Source organism: Lichenostomus cassidix, chromosome 23 (assembly GCF_008360975.1).
Source record: "Lichenostomus cassidix isolate B80296 chromosome 23, HeHo_3.0, whole genome shotgun sequence".
NCBI classification, from domain to species: domain Eukaryota; kingdom Metazoa; phylum Chordata; class Aves; order Passeriformes; family Meliphagidae; genus Lichenostomus; species Lichenostomus cassidix.
Window position 1 is genome coordinate 2834829 of NC_139503.1, and position 26143 is coordinate 2860971.

At 47.8% G+C, this 26143-nt stretch overlaps 2 protein-coding genes across 4 annotated transcripts in view; one reads left to right on the plus strand and one right to left on the minus strand.

The window, feature by feature from the left end:
• Positions 1-17666, minus strand: part of KIAA0319L (KIAA0319 like) — a 30151-nt gene extending 12485 nt beyond the window's left edge. The window contains exons 1-9 of one of the 2 annotated variants that reach the window (XM_085081363.1): positions 17347-17666; positions 16144-16310; positions 11641-12287; positions 6334-6619; positions 4210-4311; positions 3296-3393; positions 2068-2155; positions 939-1031; positions 243-375 (exon numbers count right to left, since the gene is read on the minus strand). In XM_085081363.1, the coding sequence (XP_084937489.1) occupies positions 243-375; positions 939-1031; positions 2068-2155; positions 3296-3393; positions 4210-4311; positions 6334-6619; positions 11641-12287; positions 16144-16285 (1589 nt within the window). In that variant the 5' untranslated portion in view covers positions 16286-16310; positions 17347-17666. The remainder of the gene's footprint in view (positions 1-242; positions 376-938; positions 1032-2067; positions 2156-3295; positions 3394-4209; positions 4312-6333; positions 6620-11640; positions 12288-16143; positions 16311-17346) is intronic. The other variant, XM_085081362.1, reaches the window with a different exon arrangement.
• Positions 17018-21573, plus strand: NCDN (neurochondrin). Of its 2 annotated transcripts, XM_085081365.1 has the most exons (7): positions 17018-17338; positions 17978-18102; positions 18476-19462; positions 19607-19833; positions 20008-20232; positions 20398-20540; positions 20838-21573. In XM_085081365.1, the coding sequence occupies exons 2-7, from the start codon at positions 18001-18003 to the stop codon at positions 21302-21304; spliced, it is 2151 nt and encodes a 716-aa protein (XP_084937491.1). In that variant the 5' UTR covers positions 17018-17338; positions 17978-18000; the 3' UTR covers positions 21305-21573. The 2 variants fall into 2 exon arrangements, with proteins under 2 accessions (XP_084937491.1, XP_084937490.1); XM_085081364.1 differs by lacking the exon at positions 17018-17338 and having other exon boundaries at positions 17878-18102.
• The last annotated feature ends 4570 nt before the right edge of the window (positions 21574-26143 follow it).

The window sequence follows — 26143 nt, forward strand, 5'->3', positions numbered from 1 at the left end:
GCCATCGTCTTAACCAGGGCTACAAGTCAAGAATAAGAAGTAGCTGGATAGCTTATCTCTCCTGAAGTGCAAAGCTACAAAACTACTTGAAAGTGTAGGAGTGGAGGGAGAGAACATCACAAAATGGAGTTCTCTCCCTGTTTGTGTTGGGGTTTTTTTAAAACCAGATTAACCCTTCAGGAATCTCATATATTTCACTCTTAAGGGATGAGAACTGATGGACTCCCCCAGGTGTGACCTACCTGAATGTGTAATTCCCAGGTACCAGGTTGGTCAGTGTCAGTATGGCAGTATCACTGGAAACCTTCTCCTCCCGCAGGGGACCCTTCAGCTCTTCCCAGTGGTAGCTGACAATTTTATCGTCATCAGTGCTTTCTGTTTCAGTCATGGAGGAAAACACACATGCAAGGAATTGGAAAATGATGCTTCACAGATCCCAGATGGTCAGTCCCTACTTCTGTCCTGGGCTTAGTGGGCAAAGGCATTTTTGGTCCAAGCCCAGAGCCTCTGTTACGCTCGAACTGTAAAACAATCAGTGCTAATTGGGGCTAAGACAATCTGAATTTATTTAAAGAACTCCTGAAAAGCTCTAGTGCGGGCCATGATCACTGAAGGTGGTGTGTCAGTAACTTACAGGTTTGAAGTTTAACCAAGAGCCCAGTAATTTTGACTGACACTAATTATTTTCTGATTCTAAGTAGCAACCTCCAGAGCTTTTCCTTTTTTAGGAGATTGGTTCAGGCCAGTGCCCTTCAAAAGGGAACACAGAGAGGTGATGTTGTGTGAGTTCTCCTCTCCTGGCAAGAGAGGCTGATTCTTTTCACCGAGTTGCATTTGACAGTGTCACAACTTCTCTTAAACTTTATGCAAAGGGCCAGCCCAGGACCAAACACAAACCAGCCCTGCTGGATGCTGCACTTAAACCTGCAGGTACTCACGGCTGCCGTCGATAACAGTGGAAATGGTTGGCAGGCAGATTTCCTGGAACTGTGGGGACACGATGGCAACAGGAGGCTGATTCACCCTGGGCTCTGCAACAACAACCCAGCTGTTACCATGACACTACAGGCAGGTCACGACAGAAAACCCTGGCCAAGGAACTGCAAAACTATCCGTGACAGTGATTTATGCTTCCAGCATGTTCTGCACCAACTTGGGGAATCAGTGCTACCAAAAGGGGGTTCAAAGAGTGTGGAGGTGAACTGGCAGCACACCAGTGCTCTGGGACGGCTGCATTGCATCAGTTTTCCCCTACTGGGTCAAGCACCTACAGCTTCTTGCCACAGTGCGGCTGCTGCTCTGAAAAGTGAAGGATTTTGGTGCATGCTGCCAGCTGCAGAGTCACTGCTTATAAGGAAATGATCAGCCACAGCACCCAGAAGAGCAGCCACACACACTTGCTAATTTAAGGAGTGCAAGAGCCGTTCTTTGCCCACAAAGGTTGTAGAAAAGGTCTTGCTGAAGACTGCAAAATGAAGGGATTTTATTGAAACCTGTGGTTGTCTCTTTACATGGGCCATCTAAAAAATGAGGCAGTCAGCACAAGCTGCTGTATCTCCACCAGCTCATCTGCAAACCACGTCTTACAATAAGGAATGAGATTTGACTTAACCTGCCTGTGGCTGGGAATGATATTGCTTACTGGACAGGGAAGAAAAGAACCTCCAAAGGAGCTTCAAAGCTCTGGCTTCTCTTCAGTTTTTGCTCCTGCTGCTATAAGCTTTTTGCCAGACTGTAGCTAGCTTTTATGGAAGCAGTGGCCTTTCAGGGCGAGGTGTTTGCTGAGCACTTCTCTATCAGGATTTCAGCTTTTTTATTGAGTGGTTGGCTTGATACAGTAGAGCAAAAATAGCTGTGTAATAGCAATAGCTTCCCATCTCAGGAAATTATTTAACACATACATATATCTCTGTATATTTATATATACACACATAGCAAATTCACAGCACAATGAATTATCACCACGCTAAACCAGGGACTAGTCAAATAACCAAGCCCCATGATACATGATCTCTTGGCTTGTCAGAGACAGGTGAAGTCAAGGAAAGATCCAATCCCACCACTCACTTGGATTCACTGTCACATTCACATATCCCTCTCCGTGTGCATTTTCCCCATTGACGACGACTTTGAACTCGTACAGCCCAACAGTAAGCTGGAAACAAACACAAAGGATTATTTACCTACAGGTTGGTGGCATCTTGTCAGGATTTATTGGAAGGTCAAGTTCCTGTGCCAGCAGCCAAGTAATTGTGCTTCAGCCTCTGCATACACAGCAAAGGATGGTTTCCAGGGCAAAATGGTATTACACATATTTTAGTTTACAATGGCTATGCAGAAACCAAAGATTCATATTTCTCTCTGCCACAGGATTGTCAGTCAAGCTTTATTTCCCAGCAACAACAGGCGAACAGAAAAGAGATAACAGAGATTAGTTCAGGTTGTCTGGCCACAGGAATCTGTACTAGCAGATTGCATTTGAGGTGAGAAAGGCTACATGTAAGAAGAAAATCTCTTCTTGTGTGTTTTCATAAATGAAAGTGTTTCTTCTCTTCTTTCTAGGTGACATGAGCCAGGCAGTCACCCCTTCACCATTCACTGTTGAGCCAAAATGAGAGGGTGAAGGACCAGGTGCTGGATAACAATCTTAATACCCAAAAGGCTGAAACCCTGACAGAGATCTGCACACTCCTTTCAAAAAGCTTGGCTCTGCATGATATCCTCACTAAAGCCTGTAGGTTTTTTTTCTGAGTGCAGTATAACCCAGGATGTTCAAAGGAATGTCTCAAACACAGAACTGTATATTCACAGTACTTAGAGTCATTTCCCTGTTCATAATCCCACGTGCAGGAACTGGCAACCATTCCCATTAGAGCTTGTCTAAAAGCAGCAGCCAGAGATATGCCATGAGGTATTCCAGGGCTCTCATTAATGGAAGCAGCAAGTCCCTCTTCCAGTGGGAAGTACAAGGCTCAGACCTAACCAGACCACCACACTGCTCCAGGAATATTCCCACCCCCTGCTACAGTTAAATTGTGCCATTTGTGTGCCTTGTCACACTGCTTGTAGGCAGCTTGTACCTCCTGAAATCAATTTCTTCTTTCCCTCGTGCCAGATCAATCTCCTTTTTCTAAGAGCCTCAGAAGAGGGCTTGCAGTCAAATATTGGCTGCCTGCCCATCATCCAATTTCCTATTCATCCTGAAATCCCATACAAGTCTTTCCTGGCTGTCGGGGTCCCCATCTTCTCCACTTGGCATTTAACACAACAGGATATGCAGCAGCAAAAGCTTTACCTTAGACAACTTCAGGGTCTGGGAGTGCTTCCCTTCCATTTCTCCACTGTAGTCTTTTGGATGAGTAATCAACTCCCACTCATAGGAATATGTGGTTCCTTAAAAAAACAAAAAAGGTCCAGATGTTTGTTTTCAAAGCATATCTTTCTGCCATGCTAAAGAACTGCAAAGGTATTAAACATTTACAAGGCACATTCTGCTGCACTGTGGAGAAATGAGACAGCTTGGGCTGCGGTTTTTTGGGAATACACCCAGGAAAAGAGACAATCTGTGCTTCTAAACTCATTTACTCTGGAGTCAAACCCCATCTTTCAGCCTCTAAGGCAATAAAGAGCTTTGGAACAATCACAGTTCCGGTATAATAAGAGAGAAAAGCCTCATCACACCCTCAGATCCTACAGACACAGGAACGCCAATTTTTGAGCAGGAATGAATCAATCCCTGCTGCTTCACAACATGGAACACATCTGCCTCTCCTCTGCAGCTCCCACTGCCACAGAGGACAGAGTCAAGACAGGAACTTTACAAATATCTGCCAACAATTTGCATGATGAAATGAGGAGCGTACAGAATGTGTTCCCCAGCAGGCAAACACCCCAATTCAGGTTTTGATCGCTTGCTAATACACCTCAGTTCCCATCAGCAAATATCAAGAATAGATGCTGAAAATCCACTTCTTCCTCACACACCCCCCTGAGAATGTGCCATCTCCCAAATCCACTGGCTTTGTAGCACTTTCCATTTTTTTGTGTCTATTTTCTCTAAGAGGCAGCATGAGAGTATGAAAAATCTCTACAGGAAAGTGCTCTCTGGCAAAAGACATTTTCAAGACTGCCCTTATTTCATGCCATACATAATGCCTGTTTGCCATTTCCCATCCCAAACCCCTAGCAGAGTTCCCAGGGAAGCCTTACGAGGGGGTGGTTCAGGAAGCACAAACGCGTTCAGCTGAACTTCATTCTTTGGCAGGGTCACTTCCACGCTGTCTCCAGCAGAAACCACCAGCTCCTTCATAGCTGAGAGGGACAAACACAGAATTGGGAGAGGAGCAAGAAAAAAGTTATTACGTACATAAATCCACCTTGGTTTCAGTTTATGGAATAAACCCCAGCTACAAATTTTGTAAACATTTTGTTCCTCAACACAGCTCCTTTTTCAGGTTTTGCCCTCCTAGTTAATGCAAAAGCACTAATGAGGGCTTACAATTTTTAGACAAGCCCAAAATTACTCAGTCACCTCTCTCTTTGCAGAAACTGTGCTGAAATGTGGCCCTCGAGCCCTGCACAGGGGAATCTCTTCACCCAGGTCCAGCAGGATGGGAAGGGTTTTACTTGACAGCTTTTTGGCAGAGATCTTGGCTGTAGGCTCATGGCACAGCAAGACAAACACTGCTACTTCCAAACTGCAATTCCAGAGCTTCACAAATATATAAAGAATCCACAGAATTTCTTTTCTGAAAAACTGCTTGAGGGCTAAGGGATTTTTTTTTTAAACCTGCATGGCTGCCACTCTGGGTATGGAAGCTCAAAATACAAACTTGGACCTTTTATTTATATTTTCTTTTCCACCCCCGCTCAAGAATTTTCTTGCCACTCCATTTCAAATAAACTGACAGGCTGTTTTTAAAGACTACAGGGTAACCTTGAAAACTATGGCTAGGGACATAATTTTTCCTGCTTTTTATTAGCATTAAGATAACCAGCAAGTTAAATACATTTCTTAAAAGCACCTCTCAGCCTCCTCATTCACCTCTTCCTTTCCCGTTTGCTTTATGTTTGTCTTTTTATTATTGGACCTGGGAATTATGCATAGAAAATATGCTTTCCTTAGTTTGACCCTGTCAAAGACAATGTTCAGAGGTATGCACCAAAAATTCAAGTTAAAAAAGATAAGAAAAAGGGTCCTTAAACATTTAGCTATTTTTCTACCTTTATTATCTATTATTTATCTACCTTCCAATTTTAGTAGCTACTGGAATTAACCACCTTTCCCCCCCCTCTCAAATACCACCTCAACCTTTCACCTGCAAAGAGTTCCAAAGCAAAAAGCAATCCAATCTCAGTAGGAAAAAAGAAAAACAAAACCCAGATAAATGGACAAAAAAACTTGAAAAAATCTGTTAGTTTGGTAAAACTACTCTTTATATCATCTTTGTATTGCAAGATGAGGAGGCTCTGGCTATGTTAGTCTTCCAAGACAAGCCAATGAAGATGTTTAAAGTATATTTTCCAGTTTTAACTGGGGTAAGCCCTTAAAAAAAAACCATTAACTTGTCAGCACAGGCAGCCAATGAGCTTCCTGCCAAAAACATCTCTGGATGCAGTGCTTCCCTTACACTTTCCATTTGTTCCCTTGTAAGGGAAAGGAACCCTAAATTCAAACGAAATTCAGCTGTGAATCCTTCAGCAAACTGGGTTAACTGAATTCTGAGACACCACACGAGCAGTACACACCATTCCCTGTGCACAGCCATCCCTGCAGGGAGAGCTGACAGCCTGAGTGAGGGAACAGAGCTGCCAAAGGGCATTTTGGCCTTTATGCATTTTCAACAGTCTGTTTTAGGAAATACCAGTGTGAACAGAAACATCGTCATGCTGCAAAGCAAAGCACGGGCTAACAGCCAAGTACACTGTTCTCCACGGCTGAACTGTGCAGTGACACTTCAGGGACAGAAAATAATCAGTTACACCCTTTCTTGAGCAGACATTAAGATTTCTGCTTGATTTGATGGATAGCAGTGTGCCAAGGCTACTGGAAAAATGCTTCCCAGGACTCTGCCCCACATCACGTCTCAGCTTTCACTTTGGGAATTAAGATATCCTCATTACTTTCCAGCTGTCCTCATATGCAATGGTCACATGCAGATTTATGATGCCCAAGTCCCATTCCCAGACCTCAGGAGTCACTGGGGTCCGACAGCACATGTGCTGACACAGGTACCTCGCTGTTTTCTCCAAGGTACCATAATTATCTCCAATTTTTCCACGCTGCCGTGGCTTGAAAAAGCCTGAAGAGGTGACATTTGCTGGAGTCCTCACCTGGCGTGGTGGCAGCAGTGCTTGGGGCTGCAGCAGTGCTGGTCTGGGCTGTAGGAACACTGCCATTTGTGGGGACTCCACTGGGCACAGGAGTCACCACCTGTGCCTTCGCTGTGCTTTTTAGGGGCACAGGGTTGGCTGTGGGCAATGCCTCAGAGGAGTGGGCATGGGCATCATCAGGCTGCCCAAGCTTCTCAGTCTTCCCTGGAGCTGTCAAGCCCTGTGCTGCAGGACTGGAGAATGTAGCCAGCACTGATGGTTCTGGTGCAGATGTTCCTGTGTGGATCTGTAAGGGAAAAAGCTGTCTGAGTTTTGCTTGAATATTGAATGTCAGTTTTAAGTTGCCCTTCTCCTCCTCCAGTTAGGGAGGCTGAAAAATCCCTGGATTGTTTTCCCAGAAGCAGGAATTTGTACTGCTTCCTTTTCTCTCTACTGAAATGTTTCTCCATGTTCTTCCTCCACAGCTGACAGGCCATTTCTACCTCAGCTGAACACCAGTTACCAGATTTAGCTACAGCATCTTAAGTACCAAGGCTGTTGATGTGGCAAACATGACAAGACAATCCAGGTTCAAAACTGCAGTGAGTGGGACTAAAAGAACAGAGAGGTGGGATAAGATAGCCCCTAAAACAGGAACCACAAACTGGGATTCATTTACTTTGGCTGTGATTTCCTTTTCCTGAAGCCATGCAGTTGGCCAGCACAAAACAGGAGGATTGCAGTGGCATTTTTATGTAATAACTGAATTGTTGCAACAAGAGGATATTTATTTTGGAATTACTCTTCAAAGCAAGGTGAACTGACACACACACAGCCCCCTGCATGCCTATCCCAGGAGATGCTGGTGGGGCAAGGAGAGGAGCTGGAGGGCACAAAGTTTGCTCACATCCACACAGGATGAGCTACTTGATTGAAAATAATCAGAGGAACAATTTCCTTTCTTTCTTCAGAAAATTCCTTTTACCTAGCCCCATTCCAGCTCCTAGCCTGCCAGGCCATACTCCTGACAATTTACCCTCCACCATGAAGTCCATGTGTGTAGCACTTTTTTTTTTTTTTAGCTAACTCTATTTTGAGAACGTCTGCTAAATATTTTAAATGGAGCAATTTACCACCTTTGACTCAGAAAGTGCTTTGGAGATGAATTTCCCACCACTACTCCCCATTAGAGGAGTGATTAAAAGCTCATATTGGAGGAAATATACTCCAGCTTTTAGACCATACTGTTGGCATTCAGTCCAGGAAACAGGAACTGGGAAAACACTCCAGACCATGGTGGGCAACATCCTTGTCAGTGAATGGGCTGGGCTTTAGAAAACACTAGATGGTTGTAAAAATAAAGCTGTGCTGCACACACTGAACAACCAGCCAAGCCAGGAGCAGCACTGAAGGTTTCTCTGCAAGGGGCTTTTTTCAGCCCTGGGCAAATAATTTCCTCTCATCTCAGCTCACTTTTGCTCATAGAATGTAAAATAATTGTTTGATTAGCATCTGAGTTTTATGGACCAGTGAATCAAACACTATTTGTTAGTGCAACAGACATAAGCTGCCTTCCTTTATTTGGTTACTTGTTAATGGGCTTACTCAAACAAAACTATGGATTCTTTGGAATCCATGCAGGCAAAATCTGGCATGCTGTTCTTCATCTGTGGCATCAGGACAGCTGGCTGTCCCAGGCTGTATCACCTTCCACTCACTGACAACTGCAAAGGGTACTGACTCCCTTTTCCCAAGATAAAGTTTGAAGTGCTGGCAGGACAAAGAGGGGAACAACCAGGCAGGAACTCAAGTGAGACAGACTCTAGGAAAGGCACAGGAGCAGAATGCTTCCATGACTTCCCACCACTATGGGAAACCACTTTTGGCTTCTCAAGAATCAACCCAGAAGGGTCACAAAACCAAGAGTCACAAAGAACACCCAGGAGATCCACATTCACCCGCTGGCCACACCAGAGTCCCCATTTTGCTTGGTAATTATTTCCAGTGAGCTGAATGCTTTCTTGACTCACTTTTAATTCCCCAAAAACCCCCACTTTACAGTTAAGAGAGATCTTCTTCCTTCCAAAAGTCTTCAGGATGAATTGACAGCCAAATGTCTGTGGAGAGCACGAATTAGATAAGCTTTGCCTGGGGCAACATAACAGTCAAAAATGCCTCTAATGCTTGCGAGCTGAGACATTTCTTATCTTTGCTCCATAACTCTGAATTCTTTAAAGCAAAGAACAGATTATTTCATTCTTGGGGATAAATGACAAGGAGACTAGAAGTTTGCCAGCTGTCCTATCTTATTAGCTTAAAAAATACAGAGAAGTGACACGTTGGCCTGAGTCAACACAGGAGCCTCAGACAATTTTGATTCCAACCCCTAAATGCCTTTGGCCCAAGACAAATGACCTGGTGTCCTTGTCTGAGAGTCTCATGTCTGTTAGAGGGAGTAGAGGAGCCCTGTGCATCAGAATCCACGCTAAGCCCAAGTTACTTGAGAGAAAAACACCTCTGTCCTGGAATTTTCTTTTATTTTTTCATTTAAATAGACCTAGTCTGAATTTACAAAATGGGTTCTTTTCAGCTTAGATGGTGTCCTTGCTGTCTGCAGTAAGTGCCACATCTGTGAAGACTCTTAAGACACTAAAATGTGGTTAATGTCACAAACAATTACAGAGCTAGTGCTGGTGGTAAAGAGAGACATTTCCTTGTTCCTCGTGGATGAAAAGCACCCAGCACTTGCAGGAAGTGTGGCAGCAAGAGCCAAACGGGGCTTGATGTGAGGGTAGGAATGAGTTCTCTGGCTCTGTTGCAACACTCCTGCTCCAGCCTTTCCCAGTCTGTCTGCAGAGCTGCTGCAGTGCTGCAGCAGCCCTGCTCATCAGCAGTGCTGCACTTATATGTTTCTCCTGACTGGTTATTAAATGTGTTCCTATATTTTAAAACTGACAAGGAATTCTACAACGAGACAGAAAAAAATTGGTGCCTGGCAAATGTCATTCACTTTAATGGAAAAGCACAGATCTCCCTTCCTCAGTTAAGGGATGATGAGCAGGATGCACTGTGGTTTATCCTGGTTCCACAGCATGGATACAGTAAAACCACAAATTAATGCTCACTGCACATTAGCAAATGCCATTGCAGATGGCTGTGGAGCCATCAGAACTGCAAGAGGAAAATTATAACCCATAGAGGCAATGTTTTCCCAAAACTGTCACTCTCCTTCTCTCTGAGCCTGCAGGAGCAAAGGAAAAGATTGGCCTTCCACACATTCAATGCTCAGCAGCAGCAGATGAGAAAAAGCACTTTGATTTCAAATGTCCTTTCCTACTTCAGGTGTTTGATGCTCCCAGGTGTGACTGGCCAGTATGATCCAGTACTGTCTCCATCTTTCAACCCTTCCTAAAGAACTGCATTAAACACCCAGCCATGTGCTCCATGGATTGGGCCAAATCTAGTCCAGATGAAATTCTACTGATTTCAGCATGTGTGTAACTTCATTTTTGGCCATAACCAAGCCAATTTGGAATATCTCCCTCCTGCAAGGTCTGGCCATGTCCCAAGAACACAGCCTCCAATGATGAATCCTTGGCTCACATTAAACTGCTCTTGGATCTGAAGTGCAAGGACAGCTGCAGAGCTGGGTTTGCATTTTGTAGGTAAAGTTGGATGGTTCAATAATCCCAGAATTAGCCCAGGTGGGTATTTTAACTTTTCCTTCTCCTGAAAAACTCCATCCTCAACCTCAGAAATGTGACTGCCAGGAATTCCATCAGAGACCTATACTTTTGTAAGAAGTTTTTATTTTGATGAACTTGTATTTTGTTAAGAGACATAGACTTTTTTACTAGCAAAAACCACCAAGGAGAATAAAAACCCTCCCCAGCACACATCCAACAATGCACATTAATGACAAAGGGAGCACTTCCTAAATGTGGGAAATCCTGGATGTTCAACAATATTCAGAAGCTGATTAATCAGTGTAATTTAATATTTGCAACCAGTTTACTAGACACACACTGGACAGTAATAGCAGGATAATTTGGAAAGCAACACTGCAAACTGCACAGGCAGGGAGATGTAAAAGCTGTTCCCCAAGAGCAAGAGAAGACATTTAAGAGTGGTTGTGAAGATGTCTCCTCACATGTGTGACAGCTGAGAGAATGGGGTCACCCTGCTCAGCTCAACTGCTAGGAGAAGGAAAGAACAGGGAGGGTGGAAATGCTGCAGCACTGCAGAGGAGAGAGAAAGCTGAGCTCAAGTCAGCCCTGAATGCTCGGGGGGGTCTGGAAAATCAAACATTTGTGAAGTTTTAGTGCCTGGTTTCACACGTGTCACCCGGGCTGCCCGGGAGCTCTCAGCTGTGTCCCTTGGCTGCTTGCCACATCCTGCTCCAGGGTGGTGGCTCAGGCAGTCACAGCCCTACCTGCAATCAGGATTTGAATACATGGGGAGAAAAATACAGTCATTTCCAGAACCAGAGGCACCAGTTCTGTACAGTGCCAAATCCTTGAAACATGGCAAAAGCTATTTCAGGAACAGTTCCACAAAGTAGAATTCTATTCCACCATTGTGAGTGCCCAGGCTTTTTTGTATGATAAGGCTCAAAAAATTAGCTGCTGATGTAAAAATACAAACATCACCTAACAATTCAGACGTGCCAAATTCTCTCTAAAATCAAGATTTACTGGCTTAACACTGTATGTGTTTGGAGTAGAGACTAAACTGATTTCATTCACACAGTGCCAAGGTAAGCTTTGGTGGATTTGAGAAACTGGAGCACTCTTAAAAACAGAACATTTGGCATTAAGATGCCAACACTAGCAAGCAGACTGACATCAAAGTACACTGTGAGCTCTGTGCATGACTCCATAAAATAATGTATTTAACTGCCTTGATTCAGCATTTAAATGAAAACAGCTTATTTTATTGTGTGGATCTAAAGAGGTACTTTTACAGGCAACAGTTTTCAACTCCCAGACACTTTCCACTGATAGCACATCTCACCTTTCCTTCTCATCTGGCAAACACAGTGTGTGATTATACAGAGGATAAGCATTATCATGGACCCCATCCTGCCTCACCTTCCCACTTAAAGACAGTTTATCCCAGCCAAGAAAAGGCGGGGGAAAACCTACCCCAAAACCCAAATAAAAACCCAAACCACTGGCCTTGCCTTGTTGATAGGAAGCTGAAAAGTGGTAACCTGTAAAGGAATCCCATCACTTGGGCAGTTTCAAGACAAAATCTGCCTAAAGGCAGCCTCAGGAGGGAGACAGCTGTCCCAGACAGCCCCACTCCAGCCCCAGCAACCACACTTACCTGGGGCAAGTCACCATTGGCATCCTGTGATCCGTTCACATTATTGCTCTTAGGAGGGAGTGGGCTTCTGGGGTTCTGTTCTCTTGGATTCTGTCCATTTTTCAGCAAGTCTTGCTTTTGATTTTCTTTCTCAGGAGCAGCTCTGTCTGCCACTAAGTGTCTCAGGACCTGATCTTTCAAGCGCTCTGTTTCACTCTGACTGCTTCTGGAGCTGTCTGCCAGATCCCTTCTCAAGAGTTGTACCCTGTTACCTGCCAGCTTCTGGAGTGATCTCTGCAGTCTTTTTTGCCTCTGGAGAGGGATGTCCCAGTCCAACCACTTGTGACTCCAAGTCTTCATGTCACCTTCCATATGAAAGTTTAACAAGTGCTCTGTGCTTTTTGATTTCTTTAAAAACACCAAAACAGAATCCAAAAAGCCAGTCTTGTTGGCCTGACACGTGCCAGGCACAGTGCAGTTCACCTGGATGCACATATTTTCCAAGAACCAAAAGGCATCACAGGTGGGGTGCTGGCAGCAAGTGGTCTGACAGGAGCTCAGAGTATGGAACCCTTCCAGAAGCTGCAAATGGTCACCTGCCCACGATCTCAAACGGCCACCAAGCAGGATCTTCTCCAGCTCGCATTTAGATCTGTTCCAGTTTGCATCTGGCAAAGAGAAGTGAAGACAAAGAAACAATTATCAGTCCTTTAAAGCAGTGGATAATAGATCTCATTGCTATTGTCAAGATGAATTTGGGGCACAGGAGCAACACAGGAGAGAGAATATAGGAAAGTAAATCTGACTTCTCAGAATCTCCACCTGGCCTCTGTATCCAGTACTTAAACAAGATTTTAAGGAACAATCTGCTCCTCCTACCTAAGCCTCCACCACCCTTTCCAACAGGGATGGAGCTAAAGCCATCTACAGCAACAGAAGTGAAGACAGAAACATTCCTGTTTCAGAGGAGCCCATAAGGCACAGATTGAGCAGAGAGACCAAGGTCACACAGCAAGTTCAGAGCCAGAAACTGAACCCTGAAATCCCAAGTGCAGTTCTTTACTCTAACCAGTAATGGCCTTGTCTCTCTGCCCATAGTCTGCCTAGAATGAAAACACTGCAAACAGTGACGCTAACTTGGTGCACAGTACAGAGGCATTTTTAATGCTTCCATGCTGATATCTGGCATCAGTTGCTTATTCTGACTGAGTTTGCTCCACCTGGGAAGTTGTTACAGCTTCTAGAACAAGGCAAAGCCTTGCCACCCACCCTGGCATAGTGTTTTTCATTAAAAACTCCCAAACATTTGACATAATTTCTGTTAAGAGTCAAGTCACTTCAGGTCTCAGCTCTGCAGTCATGCAGCAATTGCTTTGCATATGGATTTTTTTTTTCTTAGCATGAAAATTTCGAGTGCTTGCAGGGATCAATGGATTAAAGGCTTCCAAAATTCAGAGCTCTGCAGATTAAGGACTCCCTAAAAATAGCCTAATGACCTATGGGACTGTTACACTGTGCTGTGTTCAGCATCCAAACGATAATAGGTCATTGGAAGATTACTTTACAAACAGTGTTGCTGGACTGGGAGTTGTGCAGCTGGAGAATATGCCCCAGATCTGGCTCCCTGCCTGTGAAGAATGGAGTTCTTGAACACAACACAAATGCAGAACTTTTCTCTCCATTAAAATAAAGTCTGAATTCAAATTACAATATTCTGATCAAGAATGCATGTGAGATCAGTGACCAAGTCATAGGGGACAGAGCTCTCTGTGGGTGTCTGAACCCACCACTGTGTAGAAGGGGGAGAAGCTCCTCATTCTAGCAATGAAACTTGTAAATGAAACTCTGCAAATGTTCAACAAGCAAGAGAAGTTGACATCAGCACCTTCAAAATCCTCAGCACCCTTGTCACACCTCATCAACACACAGCACTTCCTTGGAGAGAGAACAGACAGGGAATCTGTGTGCCCAGGGCAACAGCCAACCTCATCACACGTGAAATGCCTGGACAGACAGTTCCTGATACCACTGTCAGCACCTGGCACCAACCTGATGGGTCTGGAATTAGAATGCAGTATGGAACGTGTGTACACACCAAACCCACGTGTATGCGCACACACACACTCTCCAGACTTGGAGAAACAATAACAAATGGAAGAATTACACCATTCCTGTGAATTTCAACAGGATCTTATCCACTCAGATCCACATTTTGCCTACAAAAGTTCCTTTCTGTTAAAGGTGAATCACCGTCCCTAATATATCCTGAGCATGAAGAAAATGTGATGCTTTCCACATTCCTAAAATCCCTCCCCCTCCTCCTCCATCACTACTCATCCATCTCTCCTCAGATGTCAGCCCTGGCTCACACATACCACTCAAATTAAGGCTTGATATAGAAGCAGTGAAGTTCAGCAGCAGTTTCTAGTACCACGCTTAGAACTGGAGCACACACAGAATGAGGCATATTTAAGAGAAAAATGTTCCCAGGGAAGATATCTCTTGTGACAAATCACTACATAACACAAGTTTATTTATTAATCTAAAATGTAAAGCCTGAATCCCCAGAAACATCTCCTCAGCATGTCAGAGCCATGACTTATCCTGGATGACACAACACTACCATGCTGAGAGCATTCTGCTTCTCTTTTAACACGCTGCTAAAACAAGATTTGAATAATATTTTGGCCACATTTCATTTCCAGAACTCTGCTAATGCCCACCTGGGACATGTTTATTTGAAATTAACCAGTATGTTTTTCTGAATTGCTATGCATGGACAGCTTAAAACTCAGATAACTCTCAGGAATGACAGAAGTGAACAGGCAACTCCCAGCATGCCAGCCCAGCATGCCAGATGTGAATTTTCCACAGAGACATACTGATTTTCACTTTTCATTTTCAAGTTCCATGGCCTTTGGTGGGCATCAAACATTCAGATAACTCGAAGTTCCCTAGGAGAAAACAGAGATCTTTAGCCTACACTTGCATTTCATCTGTTGGCAGATGAAACTGGCAGGAAAGCAGGAACATTCCTGAGGATGAGTTCCCTCCTAAGCTCAGCACCACACAAGTCACAAGACACCTGCACAGTGGGTGTGCTTAGTCACTTTTCCACATTGTTTTTGTCACATCAGTGCAGAAAACACTGCTCTTCCCAGGAACTCAGGAGTTCCTGTCCCAGGGATGCAGCTCACAGCTTTGCTGAGCAGCAGGGGAATGGAACAGGAACAGCTTCTATTAATAACCTCAGGTTCACAGACTTGCCCAGGCAGTTAATCCTGCCTGATACCAGATTAATGATTAAATACTTGACTCTGTGGACTTTTTAAACCTGCCACACGTCAGTCAGTTATGTCAACACAGTCCCCCTTGCGTAACTCCACATGACCACGCTCATTTCTAGGCAGCCATAACTCCTCCTCAGCCTCACAAACTCTGCTGCCTGAGTGACACAAACAAGCTCAAAATAACAAAAACTCTGCAATGGAAAAAGTGTCCACATCGGGGCAACTGTGTCCATATAATTATATTTATTTCTGCACAAGCAACACCCTTAATTTAACGGAATCTTCACCCATTTAACCATTGGATTTGATGATCTCAGACTTGCACCATTCCAGCCTTAACGATTCTATGATTCCTGGCTTTAACTCTTTGAAGTAGAGGAGCCCCTAAACACACCAACACTGTCTAGAACACCCTCTGAGAGTCTCATAGGAGCTCTAACTCTAAAATTCCGAGAAATTCCTAAAGCCAGGAAATGAACACAGGAAGCCCAGTTGACAAGGAAAACAATCACCATTCAAACACACAATCCTTTGCTAGGACCAGGAATACAAACATGTCTTTCCAGGGTCTAAATTAACTGATTAAGGCCACACAGCTCATTAGCTTAATCAAATCTGCCACTGGGAGCTGTCCAGGAAGGTCCAGTAACACGACAGGGATGCGGCAGCTGCCTGGAGAACACATCCACCTAACTGGGAAACAAAGCAAACCAACCCCCTTCCCAAACCAAACACCACACAATCCATTAAAGGAAAACTTCCATCCAAGACACCAGCTTGGTTATATACCTGAGCAGGAGGTTGGTTACTCAAGTTTGAACAGGAAATAAAAAAAACAAACATAACCATTGCCTGTAGGCAAATAAAGACTTCTGACACACTGCTCTTGGGGAGAGTGTTAAACATCTTAGGGGTAAAAGACATTCCTGCCTTTCCAAGTTGCTTTCCCTAAATTATTTTTCAGATTATCACTTGTTCCTTTTGTCAAAAATTAAGGTCAGAAAAAGCTCGTTCTGAGATGCAGGCTACACTTTTGAGAGCTCATTTAGCGTTTTGTTTGGTTTAAAATAAACAACAGCTTTGGTTTATTAGTTTAAAAAAGCAATTAAAAAGGAAACCAATAAACAAACAATCCCACAATCTCTATCAGCAAGTAATTTCACTTTTCTCTCAATATTTTAAACAAGTGAGAGGGATAAATACCATAAAAAAACAGAGAAAACACAAGAGTCACCTGCAGAGGAGCACAAGGCACACAGGCAAGTGCACAGGTAGAATAGCTGCAGAATTCCCAGCTCCCTCACAGCTTTTCCCAGGCAGTATCGGGACAGGAACCGGGCACTGATGCTGAACTTGGCTTCCAACCTCTTCTCCATGGCCTTTGTGGGCAGCAGCGGGGTTCTAGAAACACGTAGGGAATGAAACACAAAACATCCAGTGGCAACTGAAGTGTTTCTACACAGATCCAGCAACAGTGCAAAGTGAACAGAGCATCTGTGCAGGAAAAGGAATGCCTTATCTGCTGTGATTAGTCCAGCTGTTGCTAAGGAACTATCAATGCCTGATACCAAAATGAAATCTGTAATGGCACAGCTCCCATTGCTGAGTGCAGAGAGCCTGGCCCTTGTGGTTTTCTCCTCCAGACCCCATTTTTTGTCTGATATCACAGTGGCTGTCCACTGGATTCCAAACAGGCGTTTAGGAAATTTCAGTTTCAAACACACCCGAGGATTGGACACCCAGGCAGCAGCACGAGGATAACACAGGCACTGACAACCCCTGCACATCTGCCCAGCGATGTCATCACAGGCACGTCCGTGCTGGCTGGTGCCAGCCAGAAACAGGGAAACGAGAATACAGCAACGCTGGGAAACTGGAAGCTAACGCCCTGGTTTGGTTCCTATTTTGCTCCAAAGGGCAAGGATCACCAAACTTCTCTGCCTTTCTAATGCCAAAGGTTATTTAACAGCCTCATATGCTAATTAAATGTAAATTATCTCTAGGTGATGCGATAGGAGAACATTAATTATTTCACAGGTAACAAATAGTATCTATTTTAAGGCAGCAATGATGCATCACTAGGCACTAAATAGCATTAAATCTGCCAGTTCGGAAGAATCCAAAGGGGATGCTGTTACAGGGAATGTTGTTACATCCAGAACCACCAGCGCGGCTCAAGCACTCAGAGCTTGTTACACCTCGAGGAATTTCACTCAACCGTCCGCAGCAGAGCAGGAACAGCCGCGGGAGGCAAACTTCACGGGGGGAGATGTGAACCCCGCACCCGCTCAGCCAACAGGTCCCTGAAGAAACTTTCCGCCACCCCAGACCCGCGATCCCCGCACCTCCCGGCCGGAGCCCACGGCACGGAGCTCCCGGCGCCGGGCCCGAACCCCGCGGGAGGCGGCAGCGCCCCGTGCCGCCGGCAGGTACGTACCAGGGGCGCATGGCGAGGCTCGGCGGCTCCTCGGCGGCTCCTCGGCGAGCTCAGGCGGGCACCGGGCACCGGGCGCGGCCGGGGCTCCAGAGCGGCGGGCCCGGGGGCACCGCGGCCTCCTGCCCCGCGGCCATGGCGGCGCCCGCGCACGCTCACCCGGAAGCTGAACCGCCGCCTCCCCGCAGCGGGGCTGGGTCCGGCCGTGCGGGCGGTGCCAGGGCTGCGGAGCCGCGAATCGCCGCCGCTCGCTCCCCCGCCGGTCCCGGTCGCACCGGGCGGGGCGGGCGCCGAGGCCGCGCAGCCACAGGTGATTTGCCCACAGTTCCGCGCGGGGGGATGGCTTCAGGCACCGCCCAACAAGGCGGCACGCGGTTGGCCAGCGGCGCGGAAGCGGAGCGCGGATTGGCTGGGGATGCAGGCGGTGTGCGCCCGCGGGCGGGGCGCCGTAAGGGAAGAGACTGGAACGGCGAGGAAAGGGGCTGAGGGAAGGGGCTGGAGCCGTGAGGGAAGGGGCTGAGGAAAGGGCTAGAAAGGTGAGGGAAGGGGCTGAGGAAGGGGCTGGAGCGGCGAAGGAGGGGGCTGGAGCCGTGAGAGACAGCGCTGAGAGGAGGCTGCCGGTGTTCCCCTCCAGTCGTTCCGCCGCGCTTCCCAGCCATGGCCTCGGACTGCGGGGACAGGCGCGCCACGCTGCAGCGGTGCCTCGGTGTGCTCAGAGACGCGAGGAATGACAGCGAGCAGTTCGCAGCGCTGCTTCTGGTAAGGAACAGCGGAATCGCCTGAGGGGCGGGCAGGGGGAGGCCAAACCCCCCGCTAGACACGGGAGTGCCCGGGGGACGCGGGGAGATGGGGATTGGGAGCTTCGGAGCAAGGTGCTTCAGAGCCTTGGGGTTCCCATGAGCAAAACGAGGGAGCTTGGCCTTGACCGGAGTGTGTGGAGGGTCAGTCACTGCTGCCACACTCTTGGAACGCCCTGTTAAACCTCTGGATTAGCACTTGGACCAAGTGCCAGCTCAGTGGGTACTTCCCTGCACTAATGAAAGTTGTTTTGGCTTCTGATTTGCCTGTTCCATCCTATAAACGTTACAATTCCTTTTGCTATGCTCTCGCTCACCCCTGTTTTGCCTCGCAGGTGACCAAAGCAGTCAGAGCCGGAGAAGTGGATGCCAAGACCCGCCGCCAGATCTTCGATGCGATTGGATTCACGTTCCCGACCCGCCTGCTGACCTCCCGGCAGCCCCCGGCTGGCTGCCCCCCACACACTTTCCGAGCCCTTGGCCTCACCCTGCTGGCCTGCTTCTGCACCGACCCAGAGCTAGCTGGGCACTCCCAGATCCTGAACAAAATCCTGACCTTCAACGACATCCTGCTTTCCCCCTGCGACCCGGACAGCACATCCATGATTGATGATGTGTACCAGTGCCTCAGCGCTGTCCTGGCCACGGCTAGGGGCCCCAGGGAGTTGGTGACCAAAGGGACAGTGTCTGCCCTGTGCCAGGCCTTCCTGAACGGTGGTCACAGCTCTGACCGTGCCCTCACACTGCTCGTGGGGCTGTTGGCCATAGCAGAGGCCAAGTGCTGGCAGAGAGATGCTCCACAGCTCCTGGCTGTGCTCAGCAAGCTCTCCAGTGACTTTCTCAAGGCTGAAGACATGACCAAATTTGAGCTGTGTGAGGTTCTGCCTCACTTCGTCCCCTTGTCACCTCCACTCACAGAGAACTCACAGGGCTCCGAATGCCTCCACAGACTTTACACAGGGCTGGGGGACATTTTGGGCAGCAAACTCAGCCAGTCACAGAGGGACCCTGCTCTGAAGCTTGCAGCCAGCCTAGTGCAGGCCTATGGGGCTGAGTGGATCCCAGCAGGGAGTGCTGGCAGCAAGTTCCTGGCCTTGCTGGTGAACCTGGCTTGTGTGGAGGTCCGCCTGACCCTGGAGGAGCCAGATGCCGTGGAGGTGGAGGGGAAGAAAGAAGTGGTGACAGCCTGCTATGTCCTTATGGAGATGGGGATCCAGGAGTGCCTGAGGGAAGAGAACCCTCTGCTAGAAGATGTGCAGAAAATGCAGCTCATGAGGATTATGGAGGAGGCATTTGGAGCTGTGATATTCTATTTGAGAGAGGTAATGTAAGGCTTTTAATGAAGAGCAGGTTTTGGGGATGTCTCAATGCGAAGCAAACTGTGCCTCTTGGCCCACTGTGGTTTCCAGACCCGTGGTAGTTGATGTACAGTGACAATAATGTGTCACTTTGCTTTCTTCATGCAGGTTAAACAGGAGAAGCTACAAGATCCTTTCATCTTTGCCTCTGTTCGAATCCTTGGAGCCTGGATGGCAGAAGAGACATCCTCCCTCAAGCAGGAAATCTGTGAGCTCTTGCCTTTTCTTGTTGATTATGCCAGGAAGCTTTTCAAGGAGGGAAGTCCAGCTGTGAATCTTCCCCAGGCAGAGCTGGTCAGCACCGAGGGCTCTGCCTTACCCCAGGATGCTCTGAGGTAAGCATTTTAAGCACACATTTGTTGCATTTTAGCATAAACCTGCTTGAATATTTTTTCTATTTTCATTCTCCCTGCGGTGTCAATTCCATGGGGCTTTTTCCCCTGAGATGGATGTAAATGCAGGGCTTAGACCCTTTCTACCTCATGCTCCCAGTTTCTTTTCCCTTCCAGATTTCTGCTGCCTGGCTTTTGCCATTTGACAGCAGAGGACAGGCCCCGGCATATCCTTGTCTCCAACGGGGCACCAGCACTGCTGTATGAGTACTTCCTGCAGCAGTGGAAGGTTCTGACCTCCAAGTCCACATCACCAGCACCTCTGACAAGCACTGAAATGAGTCTCCAAACCATGTGTGGGATTTTCCTTAACCTGGTTGTGACTTCTCCAGACCTGGTCAGGTAACAGCTGTGGGAGCTGACTTTGAGGTTGGCAGTGGGAAGAAAGGGATGTTCCTTTTTCAACCCCAATTTCATTACGTTTTTGGTGCTGCATTTACCCTTGACATTTTCAGGTGCTTCTAGCCCTGCTCAGGAAATGTGTCACAGGGTTTGTTTTCTCTCTAGGCAAGACAAAACCTTTTCCTCCTTGATGGATGTGTTGCTGAAGTCTCTTCCACTTCTTCTGCCCCAGGAGCATCATCTGGTTCTGGCAGCAAACATTGCCACTCTGGGACTGATGATGGCTAGGATCCTCACGGGGTCAGCAGGTAAAGGAAGTTCCAATTGGCAAAGCCCACATTGTGCTACATGGGCAGAGACCAGGAGCTGGGAGGTTGGGCTGGAGAAAGCAAATAGAAAGGAAACTGGTCCAGTTGTCATTGGAAAAGTGACAAACCAATAATCTGCAGGAGCAAGGAATATAGGGAACATTCAGCAGGCTCATGTGCTGGGATTAGAAGACTTCTAGGGCAGGAGGATGTTGTCCTGCTCCGCATAGACCCACCACAGGGCCCTTCTTTGAGTGACTAAACTCTGTATTGTGTCATTCATTTTTTTTCTTCCAGCCCTTCAGGAAACACAATCTGCCAAGGAGTTTTTTGGAGCTGCCATTCGCTTCCTCTCCCAGGCCCACACAGCCCAGGCAGACCCCAGCAGCGATGGCCTGGCCGTTGCTGTGTCACCCTCCTACGTGAGCTCCTGGGATGACATCCATGAGCTCTGGTTCCTGGGAATGCAGGCCTTGGCTGGCTGCATCCCACTGTTCCCCTGGCTGCCACACGCTGCTCTCCAGGCACGCTGGCTGGAAGGACTCTCACAGTTGCTGTCCCGTGTTGCTCCAGCCTCCGTGGATTTTGAGCTCATCACTGCCTTCCAGGGCGTGCTGGTGGAGCTGGCCAGAGCCAGTGAGCAATGCAGGGATGTGATCCTGTCCCACCATGGCATGGAGTGGGCCAACCTGTATGGAATGGCAGCTCTGGAACAGTGTCTGGCTGAGCAGGGAAGAGCCAGCAACGCTCCAGGGGGGAAATGAAGCCAGGCACCTGCACAGCGTGTGTTCAACACTTCTCCTGTGCTCTTTGCTGTCAGGTGGGCACAAAAAAACCCATTTAAATGACCAAACTGTACAAAACTGGAGTGATGCAGCAGAGCCCAGCATGATCAGCACTGTCCACATTGATGTGCAGAAGTGTTGCTGCCTCAGAACATTTCACCACACCCCTGCTCAACCTCCTGTCAGGATTTCTCTGTAAAAAGAGCCTGTTTTGTTATTAAAGACATTTTGTTGGTTTGTTTTTCAAATTCTTCAGTGCTGGGATTTCCTTCTGCCCAGGGCCCTGACAGAGTGCTTGTTTGTCCCATTAATATGGTCACAGTTTTGTCACAGCAAGCCCTGCAGGTTTTCACCTTATTTTCTGTCAGTCATGCACATATTAGTAAATAACTTGGCACTACACGTAGAAGCCTGAAAAAGGCAGTAATGGGAAAAGCTTTATTTTTTACTGATAGCATTGGGAGTAACTCCCTGTGACTTGAAGATGCCATGCTGCAGGATCATCTCCCCATTCATATCCACCACTGGTACCATCGACCCAAATTCACACCTACAGAACTTTTCCAGCACCACTTGCTTTGCCTGTTTTGCCCCATGAAACAAAGTACATCCCAGGGATTTTCTATTTGCTCCCTCTCACTGCCGAGATGGGAGGTACAGGGGATTTTCCACTCTTGCAAGGTGAAGGATTCAACCTGCCTTGGCTCTCTTTAGGGCATGAAAGTCGAATCAATTCCCCCTTGCCGACTCCCCACAGACCAAGGAAGACTTTGCTTTACAGAAGAGAAAGGCCACATGTACTATGGAATAAATCTCTTCTAGCACTGGCTTTGCAGCCTGGCCTTCCAGCTCTCGGATACCCCGTTATCCTGAGGATGTTTCCCAGAGGGAGCAGCTGCACAGGGTGGCTGCTGAAGCTGGCTTCATTCAAACAGAGCTCCCTGCTCCTGCTTTTCCACCAGGTGTCAGCCGAGGAGTTCTCTGGGAGCTGCTGCCTCGCTGGGACTGGCTCTGCTGCCAGCCCAAGGCGTTGATCAGAACTCATTGGAGGGAGCTGTGGAATCGTCTGATCAAGGGAAGATCAAGCATGAAGCTGCCTCCAAAGGAGCTCTGGCTCTGGGTGTATTCCTGCTTTACACCGTGTTTTTGGCTCACTGCTTTATTAGAGTGAATGCCTTACACAACTGGAGAGGAGGCTGTTTGCTCAGGGAAAGTGTCTTTAGATCTTTTCAGCTCAGCCCTGAGCAGTCAGTGCAAGTTGGAACAAAGGCTGGTGCTCCCAGCAGAGCAGTGTGAGCCAAACAGGCAAATGAGCCTCCTGGCCTTGGAAAAGAGCAGAACTTTGCAGAGCTGGGCTGGTAGAGGCTCCTCAGCCTGCCAGGAGCACATCCCTGCACGGCAGGGAAACATCAGCAGGAAAAGTTAGGAATACATTGCAGTGTCAGAAAAAAATACCCAAACCCTCAAATCCTTTATCTTCCAATGTTCCCAGTCCTGTACACTCTCCTGCCTCTGGTCAGGGGTGTGGGCTTTCCACTAATGACAGCCACTAATTAGTGCTAATGAGAGATATGACTTTTATCAGCAGAAGGATGCTCTGCTGTCCCCGGAGAAGTGCTGAGCTCGCTGTGGACAGCTGATCTGGTTTGGCCATGGTTCACCGCCGTGGGCAGTGGTTGGAACTCCCACAACACCTGACCAGAGATCCAGCCTGGGCCCGCAGGACCCTGTCCAACACCAGCACAGTCCTAACCTGGGGACATTTGGCTGCTGGTCTTTAATTCCCTTAGAGGCTACCTGGGAGCAAACCCAGAGCCCGGGAAGTCCTTCAGTTTTATCCTTCCCCACATCTTAGGGAGTGGGGTTTGGCCACCAGCAGGTACCTGAAGAGCAGCACTTGTGCTTCATTCTCACACTCTTCAGTGGAAAGTCCCATCAGTGAGCAGGACCATCCATGCCCTGCCAGAGCTGGACTCTCCTTGAGACCCTGATGTCTTGTCATGTACTTCTTTCTTTGCATGAAACAAAACATGGCCCTCAGGACCTCCTCACAGCTTCTGAGCTGATAAAGGAAGGGGTGAGACACCCGCCTTTCTCTGGCATTACCAGGCTGAATGCCCGTGGAGATGGCAAAACTCCTTGAGCAATATCACTGCTCTCCTGTCCCAGGACACTTTCCAAACATTCTCTTACAGGGCACCCCCAAAAGATTGTTTTGCCTCCCCAAGGCTGGGCTCTAACAGCAGTGAGCACTGCACATTCAGGAGGGGAGGGTACTGGAGCTGTTGGACACCTCCTGCCACGTGGGCATCTCGGTTGGCTCTGCGTGTGCCAGTCTGCAGGCCCCAGCATGCCTGGCTGGCTCAGCCCACGCAAGGGAGATGGTGCCCCAGCAGCTTGGCCAAGGCTTCAAAGGCTGCAGGGTGTCCTCAGCCACCCCGAGCTTTGCAAGCCCAACCACAGGTTCTGCCCCCAGCAATTGGCATCTGCAGGCACCAATGATCTGGTGCCAGAGAGGTGGATGTGGCATCATCCAACGTCCCCTCTCTGCCAGTGCTTGGAGCGGGATTGCAGCCAGCAACACCCAGAGCAAACCATGTTTCATCTCCCAGTGCACTTCCAACATCAGGACAAGCTCTCCAGGAGCAAGATGATCATTCACTGTGCTCTGACAAGATGGACAAAGCCCCAGAGGAGCAGATCCACATTCTGTTTCTCTGTGACAGTTTAAATGTCATAACGCCATTGCAACCTAACCATGGCACATATTATCTTACAGCATTTATTCATCTCACCCCAAAAGCACTGGCAATAAAATTAAAAATTTCATAAGGTTTTTATTTGGCCACTGTGCTGCAGGAACCTAGCTCAGCCCCCTCCCTCCTGCTGTGAGATGTAGCAGGGGTGGTGAGGGTGGAGGCCTGCGCAGCAAGGATGCTGCCCTGTTCCCTGCCCACTCCTCAGCAGGGTCACAGATCCCCCCAAAGCCCTGCCTGGTTCTGCAGACCCATAGCAAGGAGATTCCTTCCCCACCTGGGTTCCTGAGAAGGGGATGAGGGAATCAATATGAGCAGCCTGTTTCCCTGAGGTGTTGATGGGAGCTGAGCTTCTTGAGAAGAACTGGTTCATCTTTGACTGGGAAAGAAGAAGGAAGAGCTCTGCTTCTGTACTTTAATCTCCATGCTCTCATCGCCCTGCTCTGCTGGTATGTTTGTTGCTGACCTCCAGGAGCAGAGGTTGCTGCCTCAAACCCCTCACATGCTCCTGACAGTGCTGATGCACACGTTGATCTCCTGGGAAGGAACTCTGCGACCTTTGTTACAAAACCAGTTTTTCAGAGATTTCTGGCTTGGGTCCAAATGCAAGAAGTGGTCCCTGGGGTGGAGACCTCGCCCAGATTCATGGCAAATGCTCCCTATAGGTGGGGGTGAGGGAGCAGCCCTTGTGTTGAGGACCTCAGCAGGACCATGTCACTGTTAGGAAACACAAAGGATGTTTGACAGAGCAAAACACAGCTAAATGTATGGTCCTTAAAGAGGGATGCTAAAGAACAGGTAGTGGTGAGCTGTGTTTGAGTGTCCTGTGCTCAGGTGACTCCAGTAATTGCCCTAGCCAGGTTGAACCAGTAACAAAAGCAGGCAGCTGCTGGGAGAGTGTGTTGGCAGCCCTGTGTGACAGTCCTGGGCCCTGGCTGGGACCTTGGAACAGCAGGTTAAAGTGAATAATTGCTCATCATCAGCACTGGTGGCTTAATGAGTGCCCCCTGTCTGTGAGAGGCCCAGGGGTTTGGTTTGCCCTCATCATCAGGCAGGTGCTGTGCAGAGGGTCTGGGGCAGTGAAGGACTCAGACAGGTCTTAGACATCTTGCAAGGACCATTCTGGTGCTCGAAGGGCTCTGAGGGTGCTGCTGGGCAAGACCCCAGGGCTGGGAAGGTGCTCATTGCTCTCCCAGAGAAGGTGAGAGACGTTGCCAGGATGGAGGCAGTGCTGAGGGCTTCCCAAAGCCCAGAGTCCCTTGCAAGGTCCCTTGTCTTTCTCTTGGGCACTGCTGTGCTGTGCGGGAGAGGGTGAGACCCCTCAGCAGCCCTACAGCCCCACAGTTCCAGGCTGCCCTAGCACACTGCCCCAAGCTTAATGTGTTGCCATTACCCCAGTTTTTCCAGCATGTTCCATGAGGGGCAGTGGGGTAGTTCTGCCTTTTGTTTTTCCTTCCCTTTGTCTGTCAGTGTTACAGGTTTCCTCTGCTCTGTTTCATTTTTGGGGGGAAATACAGCTTCCCTCCAAGCTGCTGCCAGGGACCATCCTCCCACTCGCCTGTGCAGTCCGACTCACAACCCTTCCCGCCTGGATTTTGCACAGTTTCACCTCTTTCAGATGAATAAAGACTCGACATTATACGGACTAGACGAGCTAGGGACATTAAGAATGAACTGGAACATAACTGCAAAATACAGCATGTCCAATCCAATTTTTCCTAGCAAATGAAACTGATCTGGTGGAAAATAAATACAGAACTTCCAGGAGCTGCGTCCTTGAAGAGCATTTGAGGGGGATGAAGAGATTTGAATGGATCAACCCTCTATACCTCTGCATATCCCTCCTCCCACCCTTAAATGCCATCTTTAACAGAAATAAATTAGAATAAACGATCAGCTCTTGCCTCCTAAAGACAGGTGGCAGGGTAATATTAAAAGAAATGAATAAAAATTCATTTAATGAGCATTGTTAATTAAACCTGGAAATCAAAGAGGTCTGAGTTGTGGGAATTCAGAGGAAAAATGAAAATGAAGGGAGCTGTAGCTCGGGGCGGGAAGAGTG